The sequence below is a fragment of the Dromiciops gliroides genome, chromosome 4, assembly GCF_019393635.1.
Source record: "Dromiciops gliroides isolate mDroGli1 chromosome 4, mDroGli1.pri, whole genome shotgun sequence".
In the NCBI taxonomy this organism is placed as follows: domain Eukaryota; kingdom Metazoa; phylum Chordata; class Mammalia; order Microbiotheria; family Microbiotheriidae; genus Dromiciops; species Dromiciops gliroides.
In genome coordinates, this window is record NC_057864.1 from 34,562,230 (window position 1) to 34,590,202 (window position 27,973).

Below are 27,973 nucleotides of genomic sequence, written 5' to 3' on the forward strand. Positions count from 1 at the left end.
AATTTATTGCCTTTTCACTGGGCTAAAGAGACAAAGGATGAATTGGAGTTGCTACAGAGTAGAAAGAAAAATGGGGAGGGGAAAGGGTAGTACAGGAAAATAGAAAAATTAGAAGATTCATGAAAGTTATAGTTGCAGGGAGTGGTGACTAAATCGTGATGGGAACTTTCTAGGAATGACTATTGTAAGTTAAGTAGATACTTTGCATTGTCCTGTTTGGAGAGAGCAGGAGAGTAATAATTTCCATGGGAATTCATTTCCCAAAATTCTCCCCAGTCTACCCAGAGGACTTTGCAGGAATATAAGGCTCTCTAGGCACACAAGAAAATAAGACAAGCTTAGGGTTCTAGCTCCACAACGGCATATGGAGAGCTTAAATGAGACTTTTGAATAGAGCAGAAGAGGCAAAAGTCAAGAAACTTACCTGGAGAGATGACTCTGAGCAGTTCACTGACACAGCACAATGCTTATACACCAATGACCCATAGGCGAGAAACCCAGTGATGCGGAGAGTATACCATGGGTGTGATTGGGTATTTTTCAGTATCAACTAGAAAGAAAATATTTCATTTCTGGCAGCACTGACCCCCGGGAAAGGAAACAAATAACTGATTATATTGTGATTTTTTTTAATGGAAATACAAGTGTAGTCCTGTTGGTGTAATAGAAATCTGATCCTAGGAAATTTAACTTCCTTCCAATCTTTTACGCTTGGACTTTGAGTCACTTAATTCTGCCATTCTTAACATGCTATTTGTTATGAAATGGTTTTTTTAAAAACAGCTTGATTCTCCTGTGCATGTAAATGGGCATTTCAAAATAGGATTGTGGCTTTTATTTATTTGGAAGACAGTTTTCCTAACCTCATCCCAAGGAGATATAATCTTGAAAGTATTATCCAAAGTGGTAAGAAATCTTTGTTATATGAGAACTAGATTATAAATTCCTTGAGGGCAGGAACTATATTTATTTTTACTTGTATTTGTATCAGCAGGGTTTAGCACAGGGTCCGGCACATAATAGGTACTTAATTAATGTTTATTGACTATTTGAACAATGAGGAAGCTAGGTGGGGCAGTGGAAAGAGTTCCCAGCCTGGAGTCAGGAAGACCTGAGTTCAAATCTGGTCTCAGGCACTTACTAGTTATGTGACCCTGTGAAAGTCACCTAATCCCGTTTGCCTCAATTTCCTCATGTGTAAAATGAGCTGGAGAAGGAAATAGCAAACCACTCTAGTATCTTTGCTAAGAAAACCCCAAATAGAGTCAGACTCAACAACAACATTCTAACAATATCATCCCTTTCCTCGACTAGTTTAAAGACAAAGATTTAACTTAATTAAAAAGGGAGGTGTCAGGCCTGATCTTGAAGACGTCCTGAAGCATTATGGAGGTAACCAATGCAAAGGATGATTCTTATCAGGAGTAAGTGACTGCCTGAGAGGACATTTTGGTGCCTCTAATTTTTTCCCCCCAGAAATAGGGTTCAGGTCGGCTTCCTGAGTCTTGGATAGAAGGGTGAGAAGCTCAAGCACTCTGGGACCTTATCTTAGGGAAGAAGAAATCTTTGAGCCTTTTCCAAACATTTGGAATCTTTCTAAGGAAAAGGAGCATGGAAATGGTACAGAGAAAAATAAAAGCAATACCTTAGCTTCATTAATGGCTTCCTGGGTTGCTGTACAGAAATGCAGACTCACAAGCACAGCCTGAAAAGTCTCCCATTCACTGAGTTCTTGCTGGTTAATTTTAAGCCTTAGAAACCTTATGGCCTCTATACTGGCCACAGCAGGGATTATATCTAAAAACAAACTCCTAAAAGTCATAAAAAAAATTGTTCAAGCTCTCAATGGGAAAAAGAATCTTCTAAAAATGAATGAAGTTTATGAGTTTCACTACCTGTAAAATGTTCGGTCAGCATACTTTTCCCACACTGACTCTATGGTGTTGATATCAGCCATTCGGAAGAGCTGGACCAGTTGAAGGAATTTTGAGGGCATTTCACCAGGAATCAAGTGATCCATGTGGATGACCAAATACTCCATTACATCTGCTATCTTAAAAACAAGGAAAACATACCTGTGATGAGTCACTTCAATTTGATGCAATTAGGCAAATCTGTATTAAGCACTTATGGCATGCCATCAGTCAGTTAGTCAATAGACATTTACAAGGGGCAGCTAGGTGGCGCAGTGGATAGAGCACTGGCCCTGGAGTCAGGAGTACCTGAGTTCAAATCCGGCCTCAGACACTTAAACACTTACTAGCTGTGTGACCCTGGGCAAGTCACTTAAGCCCAATTGCCTCACAATAAATAGACATTTATTAAGCACCTACTATGTATAGGCACCATGCTAAACATTGGGGATACAGAGAAAGGCAAAGCAGTCCCTGCTCTCAAGGAGCTCACATTCTAATAAGGGAAATAACATGCAAACAGCTCCATACAAACAAGCTATAGATAACATAAATTGGAAATAACCAAAAGAAGGAAAGTACCAGAATTAAAGGGGATGAGGAAAGGTTTCTTATAGAAAGTAGAACTTTAACTGAGACTTGAAGGAAGCTAGAGAAACCAGGAAGAATTATTATAGGCATGGAAGAAAGTCAGTGAAAATTCATGAGTAAGGAAATGGGATGTCTTGTGTTAAGGAACTGCAAGAAGGCCAGTGTCACTGGATTACAGAATTGGGGCAGAGATGGGAGAAGGGGGTTAAGGTAGAAGAAGGTTAGAAAGGTGTGGGGGGTTTTCAGGTTGTAAAGGACTTTAAACACCAAACAAGATTTTCTATTTGATCTTGGGGGAGATAGGAAGCCACTAGAGTCAATGGAATGAGGATGGTGAGATGGTTGGACCTGTGAATCATTTTGGTGGCTGAGTGTAGAGTGGACTGGAGTAGGGGGAGACTTGGGGCAGGAAGATGTACCAGGAGGCTATTGCAATCGTCTAGGCAAAGGTACCTGCACCAGAAGGGTGGCACTGTAAGAGGGGGGAAAGGAAACATATGTGAGAGATATTACCAAGGTAAAATTGGCAGGCCTTGGCAACAGATTGGATATAAAGGGTGAAAGAGGATGAGGAATTGAGGATAGTGTCTTAGCATTCTGAGTGACTGGTAGGATGTTGTTACCCATAGCAATAGGGAAGTTAAGAAGAAGGGAGAGTGGGGCAGCTAGGTGGTGCAGTGGATAGAGCACCAGCCCTGGAGTCAGGAGGACCTGGGTTCAAATCCAGCCTCAGACCCATGACATTTACTAGCTGTGTGACCCTGGGCAAGTCACTTAACCCCAATTGCCTTACCAAATAAAAGAAGAAGAGGGGAGAGTTTGGGGGAAAGTTAATTAGTTCTGTTTTAGATATATTGAGTTTAAGATGCATACAGGACAACCAGTTCAAGAAGTCCAATAGGCAACTAGAGATGCAGTGTAGAAGTCAGGAGAGAGGTTGGGACAGGACAAGTATTTGAGTAATTGAGATTCCTCAGCACAGAGATGATAATTGAATCCAGGGGAGTTGATGAGATCACCAAGCAAAATAGTATCCAGGTAGAAGAGAAGATAGCCCAGAATCCTGTGGGTGTTAAGGGCTAAAATTCTAGCTAAACTGTCTAAAATATCTAGTGAGTGGTCGCCAATAAATTATAAGCTTTAGCAAGAGTTAGACTTTTAGGCATTTATTAAGGAGAATAAGAATTTGATAAAGAGAGAAGGAAGGCCTAGATTCCTATCTATTAAAGGGAGAGCGCATTTCTAGCTCCACTCTCCACCAGAGTCCCCAGGAAAGAGAGTGAGACCGAGCGCCAGTCTCTTCCTTCCTCCTCCCACTAGCCCGCGTCACTTCCTGAGGCCAAAGAAAAGACTCCTGGTCTTGCCCTCAAAGACCTTCGCTTCATGGGCGGAACTCTTCTACAGTAAGTCTCCAGCAGGTGGCGTCATTCCAATCATTACATGGGACACCCATGGTTAGTAAGGAGACTGAGAAGGAGTGATGGTACAGGTAAGAGGAGAACCAAAAGAGAGCAGTGTCACAAAAACCTAGAGAAAAGAAAGTATCAGGGAGACGAGAGTGATCCATGGGGAAGCTGAAGAGGGATCAAGAAGAATGAAGATTGAGAAAAGGCCATTGGATTTGACAATTAAGTGATGACTGGTAACTTTGGAGAAAGCAATTTCAATTGAATCAAGAGGTGAGAGGCAGAAAGATAAGAAAAGAGTCAGAGGAAAGGAAATGGAGGCACTTAAGGAGATGGCCTTCTCAATGAATTTCACTACAAAAGAGAAGGGAGCTAAGGAATGATAGCTAGTGGGCACAGATGCATCAGATAGGAGTTTATGAGGAGGGAGGAGACATGGGCATGGTAGTAAGGCAGTAGGGAATAGCCAACAGACTGGGAAAGATCAAAAATAAGTAAGAGTATAGGGATGATAGATGGGGTGATCTGCTGGAGAATATGGGATGAAATGGTGTTAGCTGGGTATGTAGAAGAGTATGCCTTGGCAAGGAGAGGAGTCTCCTTCTGGGAGAAAGGTTTGATATAGGGATGGAGGAGAAATTAGTGGCAGAAGGCATCTGGGTAATGGGAGCTGAGGAGGAGAGAAAGACTGTGAGCCGGACACTGAATTCAGTGGGGAAAATGGGAAGGAGGAAAAGAGAAATGGAAGGGAGAGGGAGAGGGAGAGGGAGAGGGAAGGGAAGGGAATTAATTCAACAATCTTTCTTCTCAACTAATTTTAATGCCTGATTACCTCAGTCACTAGGTAATAGGGGCACAGTAGATGAAGAAGAGGCCTTGGAGTCAGGAAGATCTGGGTTTTGATCCTTCCTCAAATACTTCCATGCTGTGTGACCCTGGGTTAATCTCTCTTTCCCCTTCAGTTTCCTCATCTGTAAAATGGGGATATTAACAGACCCATCTCACAGGGCTGGGGTGAGGATCAAATGAGATAATATATGTAAAGCACTTTGTTAATCTTAATATGCTATATAAAAATGATCTATTATTAGCTTTAAGCTATTTTTTTCCTTCTATAGGAAGCCTTTCTTTATTTGGCATCCATAGGCTTACACATCAGGCAGAGTGCCTAGAGACATTGAAGTCCAACACTCTCATTTTACAGGGGAGGAAACTGAAGCTGAGACTTGCCCAAGGTCATACAGCTAGCAAGTGGCCATTTCCAGATTTGAACTCACATCTTCAGGCCCAGCACTCTAACCCCTGTACCACTTAGCTTCTCCCCTTTCATATCTGTAAGATTTAAATCAGTGAGCACTGAGTCCTGAACATCCAGAAGGTTCTGTATTCTGTATTCTGTGTCCCTCACTAAAATTCAGTTCCTCTATATACTAATCCCATCTTGTCCAATCCACTTCAACGAAACCATTGAGCACTGATTAAATGCCTACTGTGTGCCCCAAGGCAATGGGCAAGACAAAGGGACGGAAAGAAAGTGGGGAAAACCAAACCATATGCAGAAGTTTTTCTTTACCTGAGCCTCTATATTTTGGATTTTGAACAGGTGAACAGGCATTTGAAACAATTCGCTGTCGAAACGGTAGAAAAGGTTCCCTCGATTCTGAAATCTGGTCTCTTGGTTTTCTGAGGATGCATTCTCTATATAGAGTAGTTCTAGTTTCTGCCTGTGAAGAAGCCCAGAGATAAGAATTTTAAAATTCAACAAGCAAAGAGAAAGTTTCAGCCTGGGACTAGACTGTCAGGACCGGCAATAGAAGGGCAACGGCACAGATAAAAAGGATGGTATTTCCAAAGTGCAGGGTTACAAGGGAAAGAAAATATGTTTGGCCTTATTCCCATCTTTGTGAAAACAGCGTTCTGATTTGTATATGTGAAAGGAACACATCTGTGATGAAAATCAAACTCTTCACAGTTAAGAAATTCCATATTACAAATATAACGAAAAAGGAAAATGTTGGATATTAGAGGGGATATGGAGAAACTGGGATGCTAATCCACCATTGGTGGAGTTGTAAACTGATCCAACTATTCTGGAGAGCAATAACTATACCCAAAAGGGCTATAAAACTGGGCATACCCTTTGATCCAGCAATACCACTGCAAGGTTTATATACCAAACATATCCAAAAGAAGGGGAAAGGACCTAACTGTACAAAAATATTTAAAGCAGTTCTTTTTGTGGTAACTAAGAATTAGAAATCAAAGGGATGCCCATCAATTGAGGAATGGCTAAACAAGCTGTGGTGTATGATTGTAATAGAATATTATTGTGTCATAAGAAATGACAAGCGGAATGATTTTAGAAAGGCCTGGAAAGACTTATATGAACTGATATATAGTGAAGTGAGCAGAACCAGGAGAACATTGTGCACAGTGACAGCAATATAGTTTGATGAACTGTAAATGACAACTATTCTCAGTAATACAATGATCCCAGACTATCCCAAAGGACTAATGACAAAGCATACTATCCACCTCCAAAGAAAGAACTGATATTGATGGAACATAGACTGAAGTATGCTTTTTTCACTCTTTCATTTTTTTCTTTTATTCAAATTTTCTTATACAAAATTACTAATATGGTAATGTTTTCTATAATTGCACATGTATAGCCTGTATCTGATTGTTTGCTGCCTGGAGGAGGAGGGAGGAGAGGGAGAGAGGGATAGAATTTGGAACTCAAAACTTCAAATTAAAATGTCTATTATTATTTTTATTTGATAATAATTATTTTTTTAAAAGGAATTCTATATTAGGGGTTGGTGACTTAGTGGCTAGAGCACCAGCCTTGGAGTCAAGAAGACCTGAATTCAATTCCTTCCCAAGACACCTATTACTTGTTTTGCTTACTTAAATTTTCTCAGTCTCAGTTTCCACATCTGTCAAAGGGGGATAATAACATCACCTTCTTGTTGAGATCAAATAAGAAAATTTATAGCACTTGGCCAATCTTTTTTTTTTTTTGCAGGGCAATGAGGGTTAAGTGACTTGCCCAGGGTCACACAGCTAGTTAAGTGTCAAGTGTCTGAGGCTGGATTTGAACTCAGGTCCTCCTGAATCCAAGGCCAGTGCTTTATCCACTGCGCCACCTAGCTGCCTCCGATTTGGCCAATCTTAACATGCTATATTTGTTGTTCATTCGTTTTTCAATCATTTCCAACTCTTTATTACCTCATTTGGGAGTTTTTTGTTTTTTGTTTTTGGCAAAATATTGGAGAGGTTTGCCATTTCCTTCTCCAGCTCATTTGACATAAAGGGAAACTGAGGCAAACAGGGTTAAATGATTTGCCCAGGGTCACTCAGCCAGTAAGTATCTGAAGCTGGGTTTCAACTAAGGAAAATGAATCTTCCTGATTCCAGGTCCAGTGCTCTATCCACTATGCTACCTAGCTGCCCTATATGCTATATAATTGCTAACTTTTATTATTATTCAACTTAATTCAACTCAACAAGCATTTATTAAGTACCTACTATGTACTGAGTGAGTACTTCCCTAGGTACTCAGCATAGGGATGTGGATATGGATAAGGATAGAGATAGGGACACTGGGCACCTAGGTAGTACAATGGATAGAGCCCTGGGCCTGGAGAAGATTTGAGTTAAAATCTGACCTCAGGCACTTACTATCTGTGTGATCTTGGGCAAGTCACTTAACTTCTGTTTGCCCAAGTTTCCCCATCTGTAAAATCAGAGTAATAGTATTACCTACCTCCCAGGTTTTGTTGAGAGGATCAAATGAGATAATTGTAATTAGTTTAGTACTGGAACATAGTAAATGCTATATTGGTGTTAACTGCTATTATCATCATTATTATTATAGGGAACAGTCAGGAGAGGAAACTCCCTCTACTTCTCTATAAGTCTTTTTGTGTGTATGTATGTAAGGGCAATGAGGGTTAAGTGACTTGCCCAAGGTCACACAGCTAGTAAGTATCAAGTGTTGAGGCTAGATTTGAACTCAGGTCCTCCTGAATCCAGGGCCGGTGCTTTATCCACTGTGCCACCTAGCTGCCCCCCTTCTCTATAAGTCCTAATGAGTTTCCCAAAGCACTGAGGGGTCATCTAGCCACTATGAACCAGCCCTGCCCTTGAAAAGCTTACATGCTACTGGTATCCCCAATGTGAACTTAGGAATGCAGTCATAGGTAAGACTCTTCTGCATAAAGATTCAGAAAGCATACATGACCTGAACACTTCTGAGGTCCCTTCAAGCTCTGAAATTTAGGATTCTATGGAACATACATATCTATATTGACCTATGCCTGACCCCTGCACTCAGACATGTAGGTCTAGTATGGAGAGGAGGCAGAAACCTAGATATTTTATCACAGAATCACCTCCTACCTCAAGTCCTTATGGATCCCCACCAAATGATATTTTTCTTTCCTTCTTTTGTTTTAAATATACGCATCACCCTGTGATGCCATTGGTCCTCCTCAGAAATGAAAAGCAAACAACATGCATATTGTACATACAAATACGCACATACATCTCTAATCTTTTCTTGAAAACATTACTAAGGTGTACCATCATAATGTGAATTATCACTGATGGATTTTAAATTTGCTTCAAACTGGTCATCAAAATAAAGCTAAATAGGGGCAGCTAGATGGCACAGTGGATAGAGCACCTGCCCTGGATTCAGGAGGACCCGAGTTCAAATCCGGCCTCAGACACTTAACAATTACTAGCTGTGTGACCCTGGGCAAGTCACTAAACCCCAATTGTTTCACACACAAAAATTTTTTAAAAGAAAAGAAAAGAAAGCTAAATAAATATTACATTGTCACTTTTAAAAGAATCCAGAGTCTCATACCATACTTGAGTCACTGCTTCTCCTCCAGTCAGCTCATTAAAAGGGGTGAATTGATGTATTTCCTGCACCTCAGCATAAATAATCAAGGGCTTCCCCTTTGAAGTTTTTATCTTGTAAGTAGAAGTGGAGGTGGATCGGGAGTTTCTGTTGGGCTGCAACAAGAGGACAATGAGGAAAATATCATGGCCGAATCAATTTTTCTCATCTAAATACAATCAATTTGGCAGATCAGATTCCTTATTTACTTAATCTCTGGAGTTATATGTAACTATTCATGACATTATTTCTATTCTTTAGTATTTAAGTGGGTGTCCCTTGACCCTTCCCTTGGGTCTCAAAGAGGTAGCATCAACAGAGATCTTTCTGGGTCACTGAAAAATTCTCTAGTGATTGATATTAATTGTTGTGGTTTTTTTGATGGAGCAATGAGGGTTGAGTGACTTGCCCAAGGTCACACAGCAGCTAGTAAGTGTCAAGAGTCTGAGGCTGGATTTGAACTCAGGTCCTCCTGAATCCAAGGCCAGTGTTTTATCCACTGTGCCACTTAGCTGCCCCATTAATTGGCTTTTAATTGATTAGGCTTCAGTTAGATGAGCCAGGAAGACCAACAGGAAAAAACCAATGTGGTACTTGGTAATGCCACAGTGGAGAGAGTTCTGGACCTGAAGTGAGAAAGAACTGAGTTCAAATCTAGCTTCAGATACTTCCAAGCTGTATGACCCTGGGTACATCACTTAATCTTTCTCAAGCTCACTTTCCCCATTTATAAAGTGAAAGTAAGAATAACACTTACACCCCCCCCCCCCCGGTTATCATGAGGATCGAATGAGTTAATATTTGTAAAGTGCTTTGCAAACCTTAAGGCACTAGATAGCAGCTAGTTTTTTTGTTTTGTTTTGTGTTTTGGTGGGGCAATGAGGGTTAAGTGACTTGCCCAGGGTCACACGGCTATTAAGTGTCAAGAGTCTGAGGTCAGATTTGAACTCAGGTCTTCCTGAATCCAGGGCCAGTGTTTTGTCCACTGTGCCACCTAGCACAGTGCCACAGCTTCCATCATGGTTCATTTGGACAGGCACTAGTATACCTCTAAGTGATAAAGCTCAGAATGAGCTGAGGCTAGTGATTAAAGCTAAGAACAACAAACCAATGTTTGTTTCAGGGTTTAGCCATATTGATGAAAAGAGGAAAGATCAATTGAGGGAAAGGATTACTTCTCAAAGATGGATGTAAGAATGATAATGAACAACATATTGAAAGCTGAGTGGCTTAACTTTTCATTTTTCTTGTGTTCTTTCAGCCAAAGAGAATAATCTCTAGCCTGGAAAAGAACAGAACAAAAGTAACGAAATCCAAGCTAAGTTGAGAGATAACAATGAGTGCCCAACTGGCTCTGCTGAGTTCAGATCATCTGGCCCATATGAATTACCATCTAAACTCTTCAAAAAGTTAGGGACCCGGGGCAGCTAGGTGGCACAGTGGATAGAGCACCGGCCCTGGATTCAGGAGTACCTGAGTTCAAATCCAGCCTCAGACACTTAACACTTACTAGCTGTGTGACCCTGGGCAAGTCATTTAACCCCAATTGTCCCGCAAAAAAAAAAAAAGTTAGGGACTGATTGCTAAGTCACTGTCAATGATCTTTGAAAGACTGTGGAGAAGAGGGGCTGCCATATTGGAGAAAGGAAAAGGTCATCACAATTTTCAAAAATGGGAAGTAGAGTTTGCAAGTTCATCTGAACTCAACTCAGCAAATGTTTATTAAGCAACTTTCAGGCACTGTGCTAAGCTCTAGAGATACAAATATAAAAATTGTTCCAAAAAGACTCCCAAAGATGATAATTGTTCCTGCCCTCAAGAAGTATCCATCTTGGGGCAGCTAGGTGGCGCAGTGGATGAAGCATCGGCCTTGGATTCAGGAGTACCTGAGTTCAAATCCGGCCTCAGACACTTGACACTTACTAGCTGTGTGTGACCCTGGGCAAGTCACTTAACCCCCATTGCCCCGCAAAAAAAAAAAAAAAAGAAGTATCCATCTTATTGGGAGAGACAGCATTTATACAGATAAGGAAAAAGAAAGTAATTTGAGGATGGACAGTGAACTGTGAACTGATGGTCCACATTAAAAACTCCACATTGAGGGCAGGTAGGTGGTGCAGTGTATAGAGTACTGGACTTGGAATCAAGAGGACCTGAGTTCAAATTTGGCCTCAGACACTTACTAGCTATGTGATCCTGGGCAAGTCACTTAAGCCCGATTGCCTCCCAGAAATAAAAATAAAGACTTTCGCATGATCCTGTGATAAAATATCTGTGTTTCTATCTCATCTCTCTACTAGATTTTTGCATTTTCATGGAGGCAGTGGCCATGTTTTATTGTCTTATTTAAATTTTGCATCTTTTCCACCACCTAAGACAGAAAGATGATAGCTTCACCATACAAAAGATGGAGGAAACAATGGTGGGAAATTTTATCCCAGATATGATTCTTTCAAACAGGGAGGCACTAGTTGCTGGCATGGAAATGAGGGCAAACTCTCAGAGAAGTAATACTCCTGTCTAGAGTTTACAATGGAAGAGAGGAAAGCTGTTCATAACCTCACATACACCCTACTGTGGGAGAATAGACTCAAAGGGATCAGAAGAAAGATAGGTAGAATCACATGGACTTAAAATTCTACAGGAGAATTCAGCCTTGAAGGAAAGGAAATTGAGACACTAATACACTGTTGGTGGAACTGTGCACTGATTCACCTATTTTAGAGAGAAATATGAAATTATGCCCAAAGACATATATCTGTGTATACAGTTTGACCCAGGAATACCACTATTAGGTCAATTTCCCAAGGTGATCAGGAAAAAAAATTCTAAAATATTTATAGTCACTCTCTTTATTATGGCAAAGAGCTGGAAATTGAGGGGATGCCCATCAGTTGGAGAAAAAAATTGCAAAATATGATTATGATGAAGTACTGTTATGCTATAAGAAATGATGGAAGGCAGCTAGGTGGCACAGTGGATAAAGCACTGGTCCTGGATTCAGGAGGACCTGAGTTCAAATCCGGCCTCAGACACTTGACACTAGCTGTGTGACCCTGGGCAAGTCACTTAACCCTCACTGCCCCACACACACAAAAAAATGATGAGCAGGTTGATTTTAGAAAAACTTGGAAAGACTTGTATGAGATAATGAAGAGTGCAATGAGCAGAACCAAGACAGCATTGTATATAGTAACAACAATATTGCTCCAAGAGTAACTGTGAATGAATAAGCTTTTCTTAGTAATAGGAACATTCAAATCAACTACAAAGGACCTATGAAGGAAGATGCTATTCACCTCCAGAAAAAGAACTGATATATGGAAGTATGAATTGTTTCTTGTGTGTGTGTGTGTGTGTGTGTGTGTGTGTGTGTGTGTGTGTGTGAAATGTTGACCTTCTCTAGTTCAGAGGGAGGGAGACAAATCAGAACTCAAAATCAGAAAAAAATAGAAGAAATGTTTTTAAATGTTTGTTAATTTTAGAAAATGACATTCTAAAGACCCCAAAGGAAACTATTCAAATGAGAGTTAACAAGTAGAATGTTTGAAGAGATCAACTGATAGAAATGGATCTTACCAACCAACTTAGAATGAGCACAAGTAGGTAACAGGGGATGAATATGTAGGGCATGGTCATGCGGAAATAGTGTCAGAAGAAATTAACATGATAGAATATAAGATCCTTGAGGGCAGGGACTATTTCACTTTTGTCTTTGTATTCCTATGACCTAGCATAGTTCCTGGTATAGAGTAGGCAATTCATAAATGCTTGCTGATTGCTTGAAGCTGATTGACTGTGGCAGCAAGAAGATCAGTCTAGTAAAAAAAGTAAGTGGCTCAGATTATGGCAGGATCAGGAAGCCAAAAGTTGAATTTATTTGAGGTAACCTATTTAGGTTGTATCTACACTAGAAAGAGAAAGTGGAAATACTGTATAATTACCTTGTGATTTATATCACTCTGGGTGGAAAGTCTGATAATTCAGTTTCTCAAGTCTACTTTTCCTTTACTCAGTAGGTAATGGTAGGATTTGTTCTTTCATCTACCTCGATGACTAACTCAAGAAATCTTTTTTTTTTTTTTTATGGGGCAGTGAGAGTTAAGTGACTTGCCCAGGGTCACACAGCTAGTAAGTGTTAAGTGTCTGAGGCTGTATTTGAACTCAGGTCCTCCTGAATTCAGGACCAGTGCTTTATCTACTTCACCACCTAGCTGCCCCCAAGAAATCATATTTTTAATGTAGTTAATAGTCTCAAGGTCATTCAGGAGGTGGGTGAAAAAAATACTGTATTTACCATGCTGTAGTTAATACTGTATACAAGATTGGTCTAGTTCTTCCCTAAATAAATATACTGGCAAGAAGGCAGGGCTGAAAAATGCTGCTGTCCAAATTGTTGCATATTCTATTTCATCATACACTAAACAAGACTAATTCTTCTAGGTCTTGGTCTATTCAACTCAATTCAGTTGATGTTAATTAGGCTCCAATCATGTACCCGGCACTGAACTAAGTGACAACTATAAAAAGACCAGGGTCTTGCATTTGAGCAGCTTACAAATTAGATAATATACAGAAAGTTGTTCCCAAGCCTCAAAATAATATATCAATATGAGCTCCTGTTCTTATTGAATATTGTCATTTTGCTGGGAGGATAACGGTTCCATTATTCTGCCACTGAGATGGGCTGTAATGAACCAAGATGACGGGATTTCTCAGCCCGAGACCACTTCCCTATAATCAGATAGAAGGGTTAACTCCCTTTTCCATCACTCACATGGAATTCTCTGTCCCTGGTCCTAAGGATCTATTGGAACTTTTTTACCATAAGTTCCTAGAACTAGAAGCGGAAGGGGCCTTAAAAGAGCCACCTCGTGCAGTTCCCTCCTTTTACAAATGAGGCCCCATGACCAAGAAAGGTTCCGTTAACTTCCTCTTACCGGTTTGCATTCCCTGCATTTGACGGCGTAAGCGAAGCCGGCATTCATCCTGACACTTTCCGTACAGTCGTTCAAGTCCTTTGACTTAGTGATATAGACCAAGCTGTCTTTTTTGTCTTCTTTAATAACGTACGTTGTGTTACAGCGGCCGCTGATGCTGATCTGCCGAAATGGGGGGGGGGAGGAGGGAGGGGGAAGGAAAAAGATGATCAGCTTGAACCAAACACACAATAAAGCACCCACATTTAGAGTTGGAAGGAACTGTACAGATCACATGGTCCAACGCCCTTACTTACTCTTTCACCCAACGAGCATTTATTAAGCACCCACTATGTGCTAGACACTGTGCTAAGCGCTGGGGATACAAAGAAAGGCAGAAACGCAGTGCCTGCCTCCAAGGAGCTTATATTGTAATGGGGGAGACAAAATACAAATACTTATGTATAAAAGATATTTACGAATAATAAATGGAAGATAGTCTCAGCAGTAAGGTACTGGCATAGGGAGAGAGCGGGGAGACCAGGAAAGACCTCCTACAGAACGTGAACTGGACTCATTCTTTTTTGGGGGAGGGGGGAAATGAGGGTTAAATAACTTACCCAAGGTCACACAGCTAGTAAGTGTCAAGTGTCTGAGGTCGGATTTGAACTCAGGTCCTCCTTGATCCAGGGCCGGTGCTTTATCCACTGCGCCACCTAGCTGCCCCTGGACTCATTTTTGAAGGAAGTCTTTCCATTTGAATTGTAGTTATTAGTGCATAGAGCACTGGGCTTGGAATCAGGAAGACTCATTTTCATGAATTCAAATCTGGTCTCAGACACTAGCAGTGTGACCCTGGGCAAGTCACTTAACCCTGTTTGCTCCAGTTTCCCTCTCTGTAAAATGAACTGGAGAAGGAAATGGCAAACTGTTCCAGTAACTTTGACAAGAGAAAACCCCAAGAATGGCTAAACAAGCTGTGGTATTTGATTGTGATAAAATATTATTGTGCTAGAAGAAATGACAAGCAAGATGATTTCAGGAAAACTTGTAAAGACTTTCATGAACTGATGTATACTGAAGTGAACAGAACCAGGAGAACATTGTACATAGTAATAACAATATGGTTCGATGAAGAACAGTGAATAACTTAGCTATTCTCAGCAATACAATGATCCAAGACAATCCCCAAAGAATGACGATGAAGCATATGGATCTCCAGAGAAAACGTATATTGATCAAACACAGACTGAAGCATGCTGTTTTTCACTTTCTTCCTTTCATTTTTTTCTTTTATTTGAGTCTTCTTATTCAAAATGACAAACGGGGAATTGTTTTACATAATTGCACATGTATGTTCAGCGCCTCAGGGAGGGGGGGAGAGGAGGGAGGGAAAGAGAGAGGGATAGAATTTGAAACTCAAAACTTTAAATAAAAATGTTAATTAAAAAAAAGAAACAAAAAAGAAACCCCCAAAAAGGGGCCACAAAGAGTTCAATGTGATTGGAAGGACTACACAAAAGCAATGTAGAGGCTGGATGACTACTCCTCAGGCATGCTATAGTAAGGTTTCCTTTGAAACTTGGGTTAAACCAGATGGCCACTGAGGTCCCTTTCACTTTTCAAATTCTCTTACTAAGTACCTAAAAATAATAATAGCCCCCCAAATACTAGCCTTTTAGGGATCAATTCTGTGGCAGTTTCAAAATAATAATGACCTCTGAGGAAACAGTTTCTGTAGAGATGTGAGGATCAGATGAAGCCAAAATTAGAACACTGATCTTCTGACATTAAGGCAATGACTTGGTTTTTGGGTAAGGCACCTGGGGTTAAGTGACTTGCCCAAGGTCACACAGCTAGTAACAAGTGTCTGAGTTCACATTTGAACTCAGGTCCTCCTGACTCCAGAGCCGGTGCTCTATCCACTGCACCACCTAGCTGCCCCAAGGCAATGACTTAATAAATGTGTCTGATTTCAGAAAATTATAGAGTGGTAAGATTTTGAGCTGCAAGAAACCTGAGAAGGCATTGGCACTAAATCTCTTTTTTTCTCTTTTTCAGTTTCATTTTTTTATTCTGAACACCTTTAAAAAAAAGAGCATTTCAATTGATACAGCCAACCACACACACACACACACACACACACACACACATACATACACACACACACACACAAGACTTTGTATGAAACACTGGACCTGGAGGGGGGGGCGGGGAATGACTCAGGGTGAAGCCAGGCAGTGAATCACCATTCTACATCACATGTTTTCATTCCAAAGTATTTAATAAATTCTACTTGTTACTTTATTTTTTTTTATATTTATTTTTTGGATATACTTGTTACTTTGAAAACTGTCGGGCAGCTCAGTGGTGCAGTGGATAGAGCACTGGCCCTGGAGTCAGGAGGACCTGAGTTCAAAACCAGCCTCAGATACTTAACACTTACCAGCTGTGTGACCCTGGGCAAGTCACTTAACCCCAATTGCCTCACTAAAAAAAAAATTAAAAATTTTAAAATAAATTAAAAAAAAAACTGTCCTGCTTGCCAGGGCTTCCTTTTGAACTTCCTTCTGTTCTCCCTTGTGTATTTTTAAAAATGTTTCAATGGTCTCCACACCTTTTCCTCCTCCTCCTCCTTCTTCCTCTTCTTCCTCTTCCTCCTTTTCCTCCTCCTCTTCTTCACCTTCCTCTTCCTCTTCTTCTTCCTCCTCCTCTTCCTCTTCTCCTTCCTCTTCTTCTTGTTCTTCTTCCTTTTCTTCTTGCTTTTCCCCTTCTCCTTCTTTTGCATTACTCCTTGGGTTCAAATAGATCTGGGTAATTTCCATTTATTATTTATATAATGTATAATTTCTTGAAATATAGTCCCTAGGTTTACCAGAAGTTTAGTAATTCTTAAATTCTCTCTCCCTGACCCTGTTTTCCAGATCAGTTTTTTTTAAAAAGTATATCAGCTAGCTTACATTTTCTTTTACATTTTTCAATCTTTTGATTTTGTTCTGATATATCTTGCCATCTCAATGAATCATTGATTTCTGTTTGTCTATTCAAATTTTCAGGGCAGCTAGGTGGCACAGTGGATAGAGTGCCAGTCCCTGAATCAGGAACACTTGAGTTCAAATCTGGCAAATCTGTGTGACCCTGAGCAAGTCACTTAACACTGTTTACCTCAGTTTCCTCATTTGTAAAATGAGCTGGAGAAGGAAATGGCAAACCATTGCAATATTTCTGCCAAGAACCGCCCCCAAAAAAGTGGGGGTAACAAAGAGTAGTTTTCAAGGAGTCTGTTACTTGGGTAAGATTTGCTCTTCTCAGCTATTTATTCTCCTCCCAATTCTTTCCTCCAGAGCTTATATTTCATTTTTCTATCTTGTTTTATTTCTTCTAGATATTTTAGTAGTCTTTTTGGATAATTGACTGTGTTTCTCCTTGGAGTCCCTGCTCGAAGTTGTTATGGAGTTACTTACTTGCTTTTGTGACATAACCTTTCGTACTGGTCAGTGTCTTTTTTCATCATCATTTGAACTTGGGTCCTGTGGTTGCCTCTACCTCTCAGGGTGAGTCCCTCTCTCCCTGTCTCTGAGATTCAGTGTTGGATGTCCAGGGTACTCTATGAAGAACCAAGATAGAGGGTTAGGGGGCAGCTAGGTGGCACAGTGGATAGAGCACCGGCCCTGGAGTCAGGAGGACCTGAGTTCAAATCCGGCCTCAGACACTTAACACTTACTAGCTGTGTGACCCTGGGCAAGTCACCTAACCCCCATTGCCTCACTAAAAAAAAAAAAAAAAGATGAAGGATTAGGTGTCTCACTGGGTGCCTAGGCTGTCCCAGTCCCAACATTGCCATGCCTAGACTGTTCTCTGCTACTCCCCTGGGCTCACAAGGTCCCAAGCCCGAGACGTTGGGGTCTCTCTGGGGATCTCTTGGGAGAGTCCTCTGCTCTTGCCGCTTGGTTACAAAGAACTCTCTGGTCACACTGGGAGGGCATTGGTTTATTTGCCTCTTCTGTCACTGGCTGTGCTGTCATTAGCTTTCTTGTTATTTTTATTTTCTAATGCCTCTAGGCTTCTGGATGGTGTTTTATTTGTTTTTGGTTTTGTGGGGCAATGAGGTTTAAGCGGCTTGCCCAGGGTCACATAGTAAGTGTCAACTGTCTGAGGTCAGATTTGAACTCAGGTGCTCCTGAATCCAGGGCCAGTGTTTTATCCACTGCGCCACCTAGCTGCCCCTTGGATCATGTTTTATGTAATAGTAGAAGATAGAAGTCACTGTAACTTCTCAATGGACTTCCTGGTCAATATCTGGTCAGGTAAAAAGTCAAGGTTTTTGTTTTGTTTTGGTTTTTTGCGGGACTGTGGGGGTTAAGTGACTTGCCCAGGGTCACACAGCTAGTAAGTGTCAAGTGTCTGAGGCCAGATTTGAACTCAGGTACTCCTGAATCCAGGGCCAGTGCTTTATTCACTGCACCATCTAGCTGCCCCCAGAAGTCAAGGTTTTTAATAGGGTTGGAATGTGGGAACCCAGTCTGCCTCTCTTTAGGTTGTCATCTTGGCCAGAAATCAATCCCTCTCCCCAAATTTATCAAAGACGAAAGTGAGACACATAGAGATTAAGTGACTTGCCCAGAGTGATACAGCTGGTAAATTTCAGAGGTGGGATTTGAACCCAAGCCTTTCTGACCCCACATTCAGTGCCCTATTCACTATTACATGTTATTTCTTAATTAGGGAATCCCATGATTTAACTGCTTCCAAGCCCAAGTTTTGGTATTATTTATTTATCTATCTATCTATCTATCTATCTATCTATCTATCTATCTATTTATTTATTTATTTATTTATTTAAATTTATTTATTTTTAAGTGAGGCAATTGGGGTTAAGTGACTTGCCCAAGGTCACACAGCTAGTAAGTGTTAAGTGTCTGAGGCTGGATTTGAACTCAGGTACTCCTGAATTCAGGGCCGGTGCTCTATCCACTTCGCCACCTAGCTGCCCCATTTTGGTATTATTTAAAAGTAAAAGTCTAGCGTTTTTCATACCAGGAACTCAATCAACTGGGATTTTATAGGCTCGCAATGTGGTACTTTTGTTGTAGGCCCTTTAGAAAAGTGGATGAAAGAACTGGAAATCAAAGGAATGCCCATCAACTGAGGAATGGCTAAACAAGCTGTGGTATATGATGGTGATGGAATATTATTGTGCTATGAGAAATGACAAGGAGGATATTTCACAAAGGTCTGGAAAGACTTGTACGAACTAATGTAGAGTGAAGTGGGCAGAACCAAGAGAACATTGTGCATGGAGACAGCAATACTGTTTGATGAAGAACTGTGAATGACTTAACTATTCCCAACAATACAACAATCCAAGACAATCCCAAAGGACTATTGATGAAATATACTATCCGCCTCCCAAGAAAGAACTGATGTTGATTGAAAACAGACTGAAGCATGCTCTTTTTCACTTTCTTTCATTGTTTTTCTTTTATTCAAGTTTTCTTGTACAAAATGAGTAATATGGTAATGTTTTATGTAATCATACATGTATAACTCGCATCTGATTACTTACCGCCTCAGTGAGGGGGGAGGGGAGGGAGGAAAGGAGGGAAGGAGGGATAAAAACTAGAATTCAAAACTATAAATAAAAATGTTTATTACATTTAAAATAAAAAAATTTTTAAAGGAAAGTGGATGAAGTGAACTTCTGCCCAGTTCCAGGGTAAAGAAATAACAGAGGCCCTTGTTTTTGTAATTAAGTCCCCCATTCGCCCTAATGGCTGGCAATGTAAGTAAGAAGATCTTGCTGCCTGGTGATAGCCTGCCTACAGAGCACACCATTTTGTCATCTGGAAATTATCATAATAGTCTACATTTACATAGTGATCTGAAGCTGGCAAAGCACTTTATATATATAGGGACAACCCAGAGAGAATGCTGATTAATTCAATGACCAACCTGATTCCAGAAGAGCAAATATGGAGGTTAGTTAGCATTAACCACTTCCTGACAGAGAGGTACTGTATTCAGAGTGAAAAATGAGACAGACATTTTAGGATATGACAAGGGTCAGGCTTGTTTGCTCAATTATGCATATTTGTCACATGAATTTTGTTTTTCTTTAAAATGGGGGAGAGGGAGGAAAAGGAGAGAAAACATTTTTTTTGTTCATTTGGTTAATTGTGTTTGTAAATTTAAAAATATTTGTAGGGGCAGCTAGGTGGCACAGTGGGTAGAGCACCAGCCCTGGAGTCGGGAGGACCTGGGTTCAAATTCGGCCTCAGACACTTAACACTTACTAGCTGTGTGACCCTGGGCAAGTCACTTAACCCCAATTGCCTCACTAAAATATATAAATAAATAAATAAACAAACAAATAAATAAATAAATATTTGTAATAAGGACTGGATCTCTGAGGGAGAAGAATTGTTGTCGGAAATCTCTGCGATGTAAAACCAAAATAAAGCTATTAAATTCTATTTTTTTTTTTGGTGAGGCAATTGGGGTTAAGTGACTTGCCCAGGGTCACACAGTTAGTAAGTGTTAAATGTCTGAGGCTGGATTTGAACTCAGGTCCTCCTGACTCCAGGACCAGTGCTCTATCCACTGCGCCACCTAGCTGCCCCTTAAATTCTATTTTTTAAAAGTTTAAAAATAAAAGAAGATCTGGCTTAAGTCAGGCTACAAGTTCAGCTATGTGAACAATACACTCACCTCTGGCAAATTGTAGGTGTTTTGTGCCTTTTCAATGGTCAGTTCCAACATGTTCAGGATACCTTTATAGATATTCAGAGCATTCTCTGACACTGATTCTGGAGCGTAAATATCTCCAACATGACCCCCATTGTATTGGAACTTGATTGGTTGGGCAAGCTGGGATTTCAGAACCTGTGTGAGGCTTGGTGAGTCAACAAATATATCTGTTGGCCATTTGCCATTATAGTCAGCCACAGCAACTGAGTTCATCTGGAAAATAGAGCGTGTTTTTAGGATTTCTTTTCATGTAAAAGTTTCAAAACATCAGAACATTTACACAAGGTGTTTGCTCATATTCTATCTTCCCCCCATCCCCTCCCCCCTTACTTTTTCAAAAATGCATCTTCCTGTTTCATCCAGGCTGGAAGTGCAGAGAATATAGGCTCTCGCTCTCTGATCTGCACAGGACCTTTGACCTGCTGTGTTTCAGACCTGGGCTGATTTGTCTCTTCTTAGACAATATGGTAGCTTCCCACCCTTACCCCATTCCTAGATGTTCGACATGTTAATGCTGAATTTAGCATGAATTTAACCTACGAATTTAGACTCAGAGATGTAGACTCAAGAATCCACCAGCTTCAGCCTCCCTGGCATCAAGGATGACAAGCCTGAGCTGCTATGCCTGGCTTATAGTCTACCTCTGCTAAACAATTCCATTTAGAGACTGGTAAAAGTGAAAAAGAAGAAAGGGAGGAAGAGAGAAAGAGAGAAAGAAGGGAGGGAAGAAGTTAGGGAGGAAGGGAGGGAGGAAGGAAGGAAAGAAGGAAGGGAGGAAGGGGAAAGGTAGTGTAAGTAATAGGTAAACTGAGGCAAGACCCCCAGTCTAGTGCAAAGCAGGAAAGCCTTTATTATGATCTTGCAAGAAAGGGCGCACACCTCAAAGACATTGTGCGCAAAGCATGGGGTCCCTAATGCAAGGATTCCCTGCCCCATTTCACCTGAACCAGTTACTCCAGGTTCACATTCTTCATGATACTTCTAAACATATACAACCCCACCCCCCAGATGTGTTGGTCTCCCAGACCCTGCGATTTTACCATTCTTTGTTATCCAAATTTAACTCTGGAAGGGAAATTTGGGAAAGGAGATAAGCCCCTGGGGCTTGAATAATGTGTGTGGTCTGCTCTTTTCTGAGGGGGAGCATCCTCTCCTGGTTAACTCCGCAGGAAAAGGGAGGGAATGGTGGGGGAAGGGGGGAAAACCCCTTTGAACTTATGAGGAGAACACATCTGATTCTCTCAGGAGGAAGGGAGGAAGGGAAGGAGGATAAAAGGCATTCACTAGATCAGGGCCTCTTAAACTTTTTCCACTTTTCCCCTTTTCGCCTGAGAAATTTTTACATGACCCCAGGTATAAAGGCAAATAAAATAGGTGTGCATAATCTTTTACTGTTGTCAAATTTTTTGTGACCCTCACATTCAGTTACATCACCCCATGTGGGTCTGGACCCACAGTTTAAGAAGCTAGGCACTAGATTACCAAAGATGTGGTGGCCACCAGTGACCAGCAGGAGGTGCTCTAGTTTTAGCCTGAGCATCTTCATCATTGAAGAAAAGCCAAGAAATTCAGATCCCACCCCCTACCCCACCCCAACCTCAAAGTCCCAGCTATAGGAAGATTTGGACTAATCCCCCCCCAAAAAAACTGAAGGTCACCCTGAATTTCTGGCAGGCTGATAAAATCCAAATAGCCTGAATTTTACCCATCTGGTTTTTTTTTCTTTTTCTTTCTTTTTTTTGCAGTGCAATGAGGGTTAAGTGACTTGCCCAGGGTCACACAGCTAGTAAGTGTAAAGTATCTGAGGTCAGATTTGAACTCGTGTCTTCCTGAATCCAGGGCCTGTGCTTTATTCACTGCACCACCTAGCTGCCCTACCCATAAATTTCTGAGGTTAATTGTCCTACTCAAAATGGACCTTAACATCTCACATCCTACCTCCTCTACCCTAACCTCCAGACCTCATCTTGCAAGGAGACTCCAAGATTATACATCCCTTACTGTTGTTCAGTCATTCAATAGTGTCTGTCTCTTTTTGACCCCATGGACCATAGCACTCCAGTATGTCCCTTACAAAAGGGTAAATGGAAACAATCACGACAATAATAAAAACCAAACTGAAGACTATAATTACACTGGCCAAGCTTAGTAATCCTGGAGAAGAGTTCATAAAATTCACCTCTCTCTCTTCTTTCCAGAGGTAGGGAACTACAGGTGTAGAATGTTGCATACACAATCAGGCTTAATGACTAGTTTAGCTGAAATGCAGAGGCATGGACGGAAAGTTTTGTCTAAGGGAAATAGGAATGGGGCATGTTCTTTAATTACATTTCATTCCTGTTGTATTTCTTTCTCCCTGTAGAACTCCCATCCCTTGTTTCATCCAACCAATGCATGGCTAACTACTGTCCATTCTCTTGAATTCTGGGAATATGATTGAAAGCAATGTATTCAACATTTCCATTTAACTCTTTCCTGAGTCATTCATACAGGATGAAGACAGGTCCTGCCTCTGACCTGAAAGGTCACATCATCTAAAACTCCATGGACCCAGGGCAGCTAGATGGCGCAGTGGATAGAGCACCGGCCCTGGAGTCAGGAGTACCTGAGTTCAAATCCGGTCTCAGACACTTAACACTTACTAGCTGTGTGACCCTGGGCAAGTCACTTAACCCCAATTGCCTCACTAAAAAAACAAAACAAAACAAAACAAAACTCCATGGACCCACAAAGGATAGATTTCAGAGGCTCTGTGAACTTGAATAGGGGAAAAATGACATCCATATCTTTACTAACCATTAACTCAAATTAAGCATTTTCTTCTATTACTAGGTTTTTTAAACCATTATTCTGAGGAGTCCTTTGGTTTCGCCAGCATACCAAAGAGCACATGTTGCATAAAAGGTTAGAACCCTTCATCTAAAGGAGATAATACGCACCATTCTGAGCTCACATCCCTATAGCATTCCTCAGATTTTCCTATCACCATCCTGTGGGCTCCAGTTATTAAACACTTGAGAAAACTGAGGTTGAGAGATAACACTTTACCCTGCTCTTAGTATTAAGTGTCTCAAAGAGGATTTGAACCCAGTACTTGCTCTACTCTGCTGCAGTATTTCTCATGAGTATAGGCAGTATGTGTTTCTGTTGCTGAAGCAAATTCTGAGAGTTCCTTAAATTCCAGTGCCCTGAAGCTAAACCCTGGTTGTGTGTCCTAGTTTTGGCTCCATAAGTCAACTAAGTCCTCCTATTGCTTCTAGAACTGAAGCCAAGTGAATCTTCTAGATCTGAGAGGACTTTGGGCTTGTATTGACCTGGCCTCCAGAGCAGGAGGGATAGAAGTAGAGTGGACCATTTCTCCTTTTTCGCTTGATATCTATAAACTACTACTTTATCCTGATCAATTTTTTTATGACTTGAAAGGTTTATATAATTTAATTAAGCTGTCAGATACTTAAATGGATCTATGATCTCATTGATTTGGCTATTTCCACTAACAATTCAGATTCCAGCCCATCTTTGCGGATTACCATGGTCAAAGAATTTAGCACCAAGTGTTCTGTCTGCTGGTAATTTTGCCATATTGCCTAGGGCCTCTTTGAAACGTTTCCAGCATGGTAGAACCTGCCAATCTTTTTTTTTTTTTTTTAACTTTCATGGATTGGGGTTTTTTTTTGGAGCAGAAGGGGTTGGAATCAAGTTAGGGGTAAGTCGGTTGCCAGTCACAGCAGAATGTTAAAATTAAGTAATACAGGGGGCAGCTAGGTGGCACAGTGGATAAAGCACCTGCCCTGGATTCAGGAGGACCTGAGTTCAAATCTGGCCTCAGACACTTGACACTAGCTGTGTGACCCTGGGCAAGTCACTTAATCCTGCTTGCCCCACCCCCAAAAAATTAAGTAATACACATTACCAGAAAATATTGATATCAGTAATAGTAATCATTGCTTGATTATTAATTATTTATACCGGTGTTTAATGGAGAATACATTTCTTTGCAGAATTATGAAGATAGAATGTCTAATGTGTATGTATCACTTGGAACCATATGTCTTAAGAAATAGTGACCAGAAATTAATTGTGAAATTAGTCAAATTTGACTAATTCTGTTATTCCTTCTTGATTGTTTTCTGGTTATAGAATGAATCGATTAAATAATCTTAAACTTATAGAGTTTTAGAATATAGAACTGATCTGATGTATAGCTGTGCACTTAAAATCCTGTTCTATTGTCTCACAAAGCAAAAGAAATGGCTCAAGTTCAAAGATAGCTTGACCTGTTGAGGATGTGAAATAAAATTTAGGGGACTGCATTACAATTAATAATAATAATAATAACAATTACTGTGGTAATGATTATTATGGTGTTAGTTACATTCTTCACAAGTAAGCAAAACACAAGATAGAAACTTGAATATTTCTCCAAACCTTGAAAAATGTCTTCCTTCTAGCAAGGTAATATCAACTTTCCAATTGTATGTTTTCTTACCTTCATAAATGGGAACTTGAGTTTTGTGCTACTGATTTCAACTTTGCCCCTCAGACTTATCCCAGCTCTTCCCAGTCCCCTTTCAGGCAGTCCACTTAAAAGCATGCTTTCATAGTTGTATATATACTTCTTGCCCACTTGGAAACTGGGTTCTGAAAAAATAAAATACAGTTCTCTCATTGGGGTAAAGTTCAGTTCTACTTACTACAACTGGAGTAACAGCTTTAAAGAATGGACAGTCTCTTTTTCCTCATAAGAAAGAAAGAAGCAATATTAAGAACCTACTGTGTGCTAGGCACTGTGGTAAGTACTTAGCTGTAAAAATAGGGCTCACCTTCAATATTCCATGCATCTTGTATTTTCATTTGAATATTCAAATTTGATCCATGTATTTTATTTGAACAGCTAGGTGGCACAGTGGATAGAGTGATGAACCTAGAATCAGAAAGACTCCTCTTCCTGGGTTCATATCTAGCCTCAGGTACTTATTTACTAGCAGTATGACCCTGGGCATGTCACTTCGCTCTGTTTGCCTCAGTTTCTTCATCTCTAAAATAAGTTGGAGAAGGAATTTGCAAACTACTCTAGTGTTTTTGCCAAGAAAACCCCAAATGGGGTCACAAAGACTCAGACATGACTGGACAACTTTATCACGATTTCAAATGGAGCTGTAACTATAATTGAGATAGAAATAATACTTACCATAATTAACTTGTTGACTCCATGAAAGCCCTGAAAGACAAGAAATATGGCAATTAAGTGAAAATATTTTATTTGCTAGCAGATATAAGAGAATGACTTATTAAGTGTAATGTACATGCCCTGTCAATTTCAGCTCCTTAGAAATTCTGTTCTATTCTAATGAACAATTCAAAATATCCTTTCAAATTAAATTCTTAGCACCCTGAAAATTATTCTAGAGCTATGTTAGGTCTCTATTGATAATACTGACACTTATGTTGAGAGTCTAGCTCATGTTTTATCCAAAAAGATTCCTAGAGCAGCTAGTTAGGATGGGTTTAGAAATTACCATACTTACCAGAAAGAACAAAGAGAAGGAATAGAATCAAATTCTTCATCATGAAGGTACAGTTGTTGGGAAGGTTGGTCAATGTCCCAAGCACTCTTTTAAATAGACCTTCTGTCACATGACCATTTTGGAACTTAAATGTCATGAATAAGCGTATTTTTAGGGCCAGTATTGATCTTTAAAGGAACAGACCTCTCTCTTGGTGGGACAGCAGATATTTGCTGTTATCTCAAATGAGATCATATTTATAAAGTGCTCTGGAAACTTTAAAGTGTTATGTAAATGTTAGTTTGTTATTTAGCTTTATTATTATTAATAGTTACTATTAATTTTTATATTGTTAATTAAATAATATTTCTCTTTTTATTTTCCTGAATGTGAAATATTTGGTCATTTTCCCCTTTGCAGTAAAAATATTTTCCCATCCATAGTCATCTGTTACTGAAACACTTAAAACTATTTTATTATTTTTTAAATAACAATCAAACAATATTTTCTCTGTTTTATGGATAAAAATAACTGAGATCCAGATGGCGTAAGTGACTTTCTAAAGTGGCACAACTATAGCAGGAATATTAATAACAGGGATGAAAAAGAATGTTTTTTAAATAAGCCCTGTCCTCATTTATCCTATATCCATATCTAGTACTTTTTCATAAAGCATTGTTATAATACTCAAAACTTTACCAAGCGGCTGGAGATCAAAATAGCTATAATTTAATATATTTTTCAGATTATGGTGTGCCTGAGGGGAATAGAAGTCAGAAAACCTCTGCCACCTATTAGCTATGTGACTTTGGGCAAGTAAGTAAATTCATATCCCAGGGGCTCAGTTTCTGAATCCATAAAATGGGAATAATAATACCTGTTCTTTCTAACTTACAGGACTGTTATTTGAGTATCAACTGAGATGATGGACACGAAAGGGCTTTGTCTCTATTCTATAAGATGTCATGTAAATGTAATGTATTACTATCATGGGGAATTACCATTACTTTGGTCATGTTGTTTTTGTAGGGTAATCTGGTTGTGTGTGTATATGTACATAAATATAGACATGTGTGTTTCAATACTTCAGGCATCTGTAATTGAATGGTGAATAGGGTGAAGGACTCTGATTCTGTCTCTGATAGTCACCAGCAAGACCCTCAGGGACAAGTCACTTAACCCCTCCTTGCCTTGGTTTTCTCTTCTGTAAAATGTGCCTGATAATAGCTGTAGCCCCTACCTCCTAAGGATGTCTTGAGGCTTAAATGAGATACTAACTGTAAAGCACTTCATAAGCTTAAAGAGTGATGCAAACTCCAACAGTTAATGACAAGGATGTTGAAAATGATTGTAAGCATTCCAGCATGGGCAGCCCCTCCACTGATCTAAACCTCTTTCTCATCCATTTGATTTACAGAGTCATAGCAGCTGTAAAATTAATCTCCCTTTAATCAGCCTGATGAACCTTTTTGAACTTAGCTAGGTTGGTTCTTGGATGAGAAGCACAGAGCCTGAAATGGGTCTTTCTATCCTGGTACGCCCTTCCAGAGCTTGTGCATTAGGCACAATTGGAGAAAATGCTTGTAGTTGAGAGTTGGGGGGGGGGGGGCGGGGAGGGGGTCTTATTTGTGGAACAGCAAGGAGCTCAGAGTCACTGGATGGGAGAATGCTTGATAGGCAACAAAGTATAAGACTGGAAGACAGGAGGGGGTTAAGTTATAAAGGGCTTTGAATGCCAAACAAAGCATTCTGTATTTGACCCTGGAGGTGATAGGGAGCCATTGGAGTTTATCAAATAGGGAGTAACATAGTCAGACCTGAAGTTTAGGAAAATCACTTTGGTGCCTGAATAGAGGATGGAGGAAATGAGGATAGAAGACTGAGACAGGCATACTTGCCAGCTGGCTATTGCTGGCCTAAAGCAGGGAGGGAACAATGTCAAAGGAGAAAACAAGGTAAACTTGAGAGATGCTGAAAA

The 27,973-nt window shown here is 40.2% G+C and overlaps 1 protein-coding gene across 1 annotated transcript in view; it reads right to left on the reverse strand.

Moving 5' to 3' along the window:
• LOC122755515 (vitellogenin-1-like) overlaps positions 1-26,094 on the reverse strand; it is a 71,059-nt gene extending 44,965 nt beyond the window's left edge. Inside the window, exons 1-10 of the mRNA XM_044004076.1 lie at positions 26,017-26,094; positions 25,680-25,709; positions 24,978-25,129; positions 20,450-20,701; positions 13,763-13,924; positions 8,787-8,938; positions 5,484-5,634; positions 1,896-2,053; positions 1,646-1,811; positions 425-550 (exon numbers count right to left, since the gene is read on the reverse strand). Of these exons, the coding sequence (XP_043860011.1) occupies positions 425-550; positions 1,646-1,811; positions 1,896-2,053; positions 5,484-5,634; positions 8,787-8,938; positions 13,763-13,924; positions 20,450-20,701; positions 24,978-25,129; positions 25,680-25,709; positions 26,017-26,059 (1,392 nt within the window). The 5' untranslated portion in view covers positions 26,060-26,094. The remainder of the gene's footprint in view (positions 1-424; positions 551-1,645; positions 1,812-1,895; positions 2,054-5,483; positions 5,635-8,786; positions 8,939-13,762; positions 13,925-20,449; positions 20,702-24,977; positions 25,130-25,679; positions 25,710-26,016) is intronic.
• Positions 26,095-27,973: the final 1,879 nt, after the last annotated feature.